Genomic DNA, 6000 nt, shown 5'->3' with positions numbered 1-6000 from the left:
TAAGTGGGGAAAAGTGGCAACACACGCACACGCACAACGAGGCAACAATGCGATGAGGCAATTGGCTGTAAGCTGATGATAGACTGTAAGTCAAACGAGCATTGACTTCCATGTGGCAGCATCTACCCTAAACCCTGAATCATGCCTTAGTTAAGTGATTTGCCTAGGCGTGGCAAGGACCTAAGCAAATATCAAGCCCACATGCCTATCCGCCCATTATCAATTCTCATTAACCACCTAGTTTTTACAATACATACTCAATATTATGAAAAAGAAAAAAACAAGAAAAGGGCCTTTAAGCTCTGGTGCTGGAGTAAAAATACTGAACACAAAGGAGCATGGATGTTGGTGATTATGGATGGTTTCAGTCAGAGAAATCCTGAACGAAGAGAGGCTATGGCCATGGAGATGGATGCTGGTCCAAATTGATGGGTGGATGTTCATGAATATGGATGATTTCAGTTAGAGAAATACTGAACAAAGAGAGGCTATGGCTATGGAGATGGATGCTGGTGCAAATTTTTAGGGTCCCTTGAGCAACCATGATCGTGTTAATCGAGCAATCTAGACTTGCCCTTCGCAGATTTGCCTGTGCCAATGGAACCTTCTGTGCGTCCAGGATGCTACACATCAGGAGCTTCAAGGGCCTGCCGCCAGGGAAGAGCACCAGCAGGAAGCTCATGGCGTACGAGAAGCTGAAGAGAAAGAACCAGGTGCGCAGCTTCGACAACCTCCTCCACAAGGAGAAGCCCCTGCGAAGGTTCCTGCTCTTGAAGAATGCCCTGGCAAGGCAGCCAGAATGCACCATGCCGGCTTATGAACTTGCCAGACAGCTTGATGATGCAGGACTGATGGTCCACTCCAAGGCTTTGACCTTGCTGGCAAGGTATCCTTCTGCCTTCAAGCTTACTGAGAAAGCAGGATGGAAAAGCCCCCTTGTGGAATTTACAGATGAGGCTCGAGCTCTTGTGCAAGAAGAATCTAATCTCAACGGATGCTATGAATCCATGTTGGTAGAGAAAGTGACCAAGCTCTTGATGATGGCTTCGGATTGGCGGCTGCCTGTCGATCACGTGTGTCTGCTTGAACGTGAACTAGGGCTGCCACATGATTTCAGGACAAGGATTGTGTATGAGTATCCTGACTGTTTCAAGGTTGTGGAAATTGATGATGACACGTATTTGCAGCTTACCAATTGGGATACTTCTCTGGCTTATACTACTAGAGAGTTGAACCATGCAAATAATCCATTGCTGGACAGAGACCGAAGGCCGCTTCCATTAGGTTTCCCGCTTTGTTTTGCCAAGGGTCACAGGCTGGGGCCCAAAGGTAAAAAGGCCATGGAAAGCTGGCAAACCCTTGATTTTATTTCTCCCTATGAGAATTGTGCAGGGACTGATTGCATGTCTCCGGCTTACGGTAAGCGAGCTGTAGCAGTTCTTCATGAATTTTTGAGTCTTACACTTGAAAAGCTTAGTACTTTAGAAGTTATAGATTTGTTCCGGAAGCAATATCACCTTCCCTGCAGGTTACTGTACTTTGTTCACAAGCACTATGGGATTTTTTACTGCACACAAAAAGCAAATAGACATGCCGTGTTTTTAAAAGAAGCATACAGGGCATTAGATGATCCCAAAAAGGTGGCACATCTCATTGAAAAACCTCCTCAATTGGAGTTAAATGAAAAGTATGAGAAACTAATGCAACCTCCTAAATCAAAGCAAATGCCTGGACTAGGCAGAGAAAAATGGAGTTTTTGACTTGTAGAACCTTATTTATCAAGCCATACATCAGCTATTTTTTTATATCTGCATTGTATCATACTCATATCTTGTGTAATGTATTCATTCACAGGCACATGCATATGCACATGCACATACACCTCAATAACAAAACAGTTGTTGCTCTTACAAAAAACTCAAGTGTGTGAAGAATTATGGGTTAACAAAATAAATCATGTGCATGTGAGTGAGGTAGGACTGTGGGCCCACCCGGGGGGGTGTTCCCTCTGAGTGAGCTGCTGCCAGAATGGAGATTTTGTTGTGCACACCAGTCTACAAGGGTTTTCAGGTCTGCAGATAACATTTTTGTCATTGTTGTAGCTTGTGTCAGTGTAGTTTGGCCTACTGTTTGACTGTTGCACTGCTATTTGACTACATATGACTGCCTGCATCTCCTGCGACAACAATTACTGCTGCTGCATCACATTTCCTACAGCATCATTGACTTCATCATATGTACTGCAAGATAATTGACTTTCTTTGTTTTGACTTGATTACTGCATCATATTTCCTCTGTGCATGTGAGTGAGGTAGGACTGCATGCCCAGCAGGGGGTTCCGGGGGGGGGGGGGGGGGTTTCACACTGAGTGAGCTGCTGCCAGAATGGAGATTTTAGTTGTGCACACCAGTCTACAAGGGTTTTCAGGTTTGCAGATAACAGTTTTGTCATTGTTGTAGCTTGTGTCAGTGTAGTTTGGCCTAGTGTTTGACTGTTACACTGCTGTTCGACTACACGTGACTGCCTGCATCTACTCATCACAGTCCCTATGGCATCATTTACTCAAGATCATTGACTTCCTCTGTTTTGACTTGATTGCTGCATCATATTTTCTGCAACATCATTGACTGCCTCTGCTTCGACTTCTGCTCTGAGCCTCTGGATCATTGGCAACGAAAGGTTGATTACTTTGGAGTGTTTGCATTCATAGCTTATGCGCATGTACTGAAGGAGCTTCATGGCAAGCTCAATGACAAGGCCATAAAATGCATTTTTATTGGCTATAGTTTGGAAAGCAAAGGCTATCGCTTGTATGATCCACGCACCAAGACAGTGTTTGTCAATAGGGATGTGATCTTTGCTGAAAATGCAGCCTTTTCGCATGATTAGTTCAAAATGCCAGCCAGCTATGAGTTGGGTGATGTATTTGAACGCCTCCTACCTCTTTCTGTGTTTGACCATGCTGAAAATGGCTGGACAGATTTATTATAGCATGCTATTACTGCACCACATACTCCCAAACAGCAGGGATTTGATGATGCTTTGCCTCTCCAAGATGGTTGTTACAGATTCTCCAAGAGAGTAGAATGGATGGTCCCTTGCCTTAGCACACTAGAAGGGCTGCTAGACATGTAGCATATCATGTGGGGGGGACTTATTTGGTTGATTTTTTGGCAGTATATCATTCATGTGATGAATAATGCATTTATGAACTCATTGTCAGATGATGATGAGCCTACTTCTTTGAAGAAGCCCAATAGAATGTACATTGGATGTAGGCCATGCAAGAAGAATTGGATCCTATTGCCACCAATCATACATGGGATCTTGTTGAGTTGCCCCATGGCAAGAAAGCCATTATAACCAAATGGGTCTATAAACTATAGTGCAAGGTTGATGGTATTATAGATAGGTACAAAGTGTTAGAGATTGTCATCCCTTGGACAGGCACAGTTAGGGTTTTTGCACAGTTAGGGTTTGTACAGCAGTATACAGTGTGTTTTCCAGCCGAACAGCCACCCAAGAGGTTTACAATGTGCGGAGCAGGTTGACGGATCCGTCAGGGTCTGACGGAGCAGACCAGTGCCACGTCAGCTGCCACGTGGCAGTCTGGTGCAGGTTGGCCAGATCTGTACCTGTCATATTTTATCGCATTTTCTCAGGCTATTTATAGTTGGCAGCCAGCACACTATTTCTCACTTGCGATTGCAGATTCCAGTAGGAGATCGGGCAGATTGCAGCATACTTCGAGGTGGACAGCAGGTTGCATCATCGAGGTGGAGACACGCAGTCACACGCACTGTGCCTGTGTACATATCTGCATATCTTTGTATACAGCATACCTTATACAGCAGATCTTCATCTTCCACTCTCTCTCTCTTCTCTCTGTGTTCACTCTCTCTCTCAGTCTTGGTCCCACGCTTCCGCATTGCTGCACTCTGACATGGTATCAGAGCAGTGAAGAAGGACTGATTGAGTGAAGAACCTGCCTGAAGAGGAGATTCCATCGTGACACAAGGCTGCGTTTCCAGCGTTCAAGGGCGAGCGAGAGGGCTGCGCATCGGAACAAGGCTGAAGCGAGCGTGGGCGCTCGAGAGGAGTCCAGTTGGTAAATTTACTGCTGTTTGCTGTTGTTTGAAGAGGAGGAAGGTTATGTTTTCAGCTTTCAAGTGCAGGTTTTACTTTTTCATCGCCTTCGGCGGTTGAAGAAGGTTCGGGACGCGGAAGAAAGAGCCCTAGTAAGTTGCGTTTTCACAGTCAGAGGGAGCTGCTTTTGCGTTTGTGCAGGCATTGCAGGTGAAGATGTCTACAGAGATTGACTTGGAGTTCCAGACGATCATGGATCGGAAGGTGCCTGTCTTACCGGCTCTTTCCTCAGATCAAAAGCTCGATGGCGACAATTACCGCATTTGGCGCGTGATGATGTTGGCCGTCCTTGAGTCTTACGATTTGGCGGAGCTTGTACAGGAGGAGATCGACCGGCCCTCGGCGAGAGATGAGTCCAAACTCTCTTCCGATGCTTGTGCGGAGTTGGCCAAGGCTCAGTCTCACTGGGACAAACTGAATGCCCGGATTCGTTCTTTTCTTTTTCTGTCTTATACTACAGCCGTGATAGCCCACATCGAGCACTTGACGGTGGCTCGGGAGATATGGCTGGAGCTTGACCAAATGTATAACCAGATGACCCTTATGAAGAGGGTTTCTTTAGAGGTGCAGATACGGACCTTGTTCGTGAACAAGTCTTCTTCGTTGCGGGAGCACATCAACAAGCTTAGACAGCTTCGGATGCAGATTCAGAATGCGGGAAAGCCGATTTTCTCTGAAGACATGGCGACCACACTCTTGTCCCAATTGCCGTCATGATTCGGTGCTTTTTACTCCGCCCTTATTGGTTCGGGACGTGAGTCTACTCTTCGGTGGGAAGAGTTGGTTCCTATGGTCTTGGACCAAGAGGAACAACTGAAGGGACAATATGCTTCCAAGTCGGAAGCATTGACAGGTCAAGCCTCTCAGAAGAAGGGGAAGGACCAAAAGAAGAAGAAGGAGGACAACAAGCCAAAGAAGGCAAGGAAAAAGAATCAACATGCCATATTTGTGGTAAGACCGGCCATTGGAAGAAGGATTGCCCTGACAAAGACAAGAAGGACACCAAGAAGAAGGACTCGAAGGATTTTGGAGCAGTGGCTGCACCCTCATTAACTGCGTTTCTTCATTTAGTAGTCGTTAAGGACTCTATACCGAAGGCTTCTGATGCTGTGATGACAGCTCCATAGGCTCGAGAGTGGATCGTAGACAGTGGTGCCTCTCGGCACATGACTCCTTCATTAGTTGGTGTTGCCCAGTTGCGACCTTTGCGTGGGCAGATTCTCATCGGAGATAGCTCTTCGGTGTCTATTGCAGGACGGGGTGAGATGCAGCTTATTCCAGATGGACGTGGTGGTACCCATACCTCAGAGGTGTTGCATGTGCCAGGTTTAGGATATCATCTACTTTCGGTTCATAAGATTTGTTCCCTTGGACTTTTGGTGGAGTTTGACAGTGATTCGGTACGAGTCCTTGATCTTGGATCAAGGAAGGTTCTCTCATCAGGATATGAGGAGAACGGCATCTACAAATTGACGTCTTCTACGGTTCTCACTACTTTTCTTCTTACCTCTCAGACACAGTCCCGAGCTATGGCATGCTCGGTTTGGTCACCTAAACTATGATTATCTTCGGAGGGCGTCACGTGGACAGCTTGTTCGAGGGTTGCCGGACATAGTGGTGAGCCAGCAGCCATGCGTCTCCTGCATTCGTGGGAAGCAGCATAGGATGTGATTCCCAACAACGCTTCACGGCGGTCTACTTCACCGATGGAGCTTGTATCTACGGATCTTTGTGGCTCTATGAGGAACGAGTCCTTGAAAGGAAGCTCGTACTTCATGTTGATCGTAGATGACTACAGCAGGATGACTTGGGCCTACTTCTTGGCGTTGAAGTTGGAGGCTTTCTCCCACTTCA

At 46.4% G+C, this 6000-nt stretch overlaps 1 protein-coding gene across 3 annotated transcripts in view; it reads left to right on the top strand.

Moving 5' to 3' along the window:
* Nucleotides 1-296: 296 nt before the first annotated feature.
* Nucleotides 297-6000, top strand: part of LOC148017841 (protein WHAT'S THIS FACTOR 1 homolog, chloroplastic-like) — a 28028-nt gene continuing 22324 nt past the window's right edge. For 2 of the 3 annotated variants that reach the window (XM_087662184.1, XM_087662185.1), the window contains exon 1: nucleotides 297-1419. In XM_087662184.1, coding sequence (XP_087518310.1) covers nucleotides 543-1419 — 877 coding nt within the window. In that variant the 5' untranslated portion in view covers nucleotides 297-542. The remainder of the gene's footprint in view (nucleotides 1420-6000) is intronic. The other variant, XM_087662186.1, reaches the window with a different exon arrangement.

This window comes from Lygodium microphyllum, chromosome 21 (assembly GCF_053477565.2).
Source record: "Lygodium microphyllum isolate KBCC chromosome 21, Lygodium_microphyllum_v1.1.10, whole genome shotgun sequence".
NCBI classification, from domain to species: domain Eukaryota; kingdom Viridiplantae; phylum Streptophyta; class Polypodiopsida; order Schizaeales; family Lygodiaceae; genus Lygodium; species Lygodium microphyllum.
This window is presented reverse-complemented; position numbering and strand designations above follow the sequence as displayed.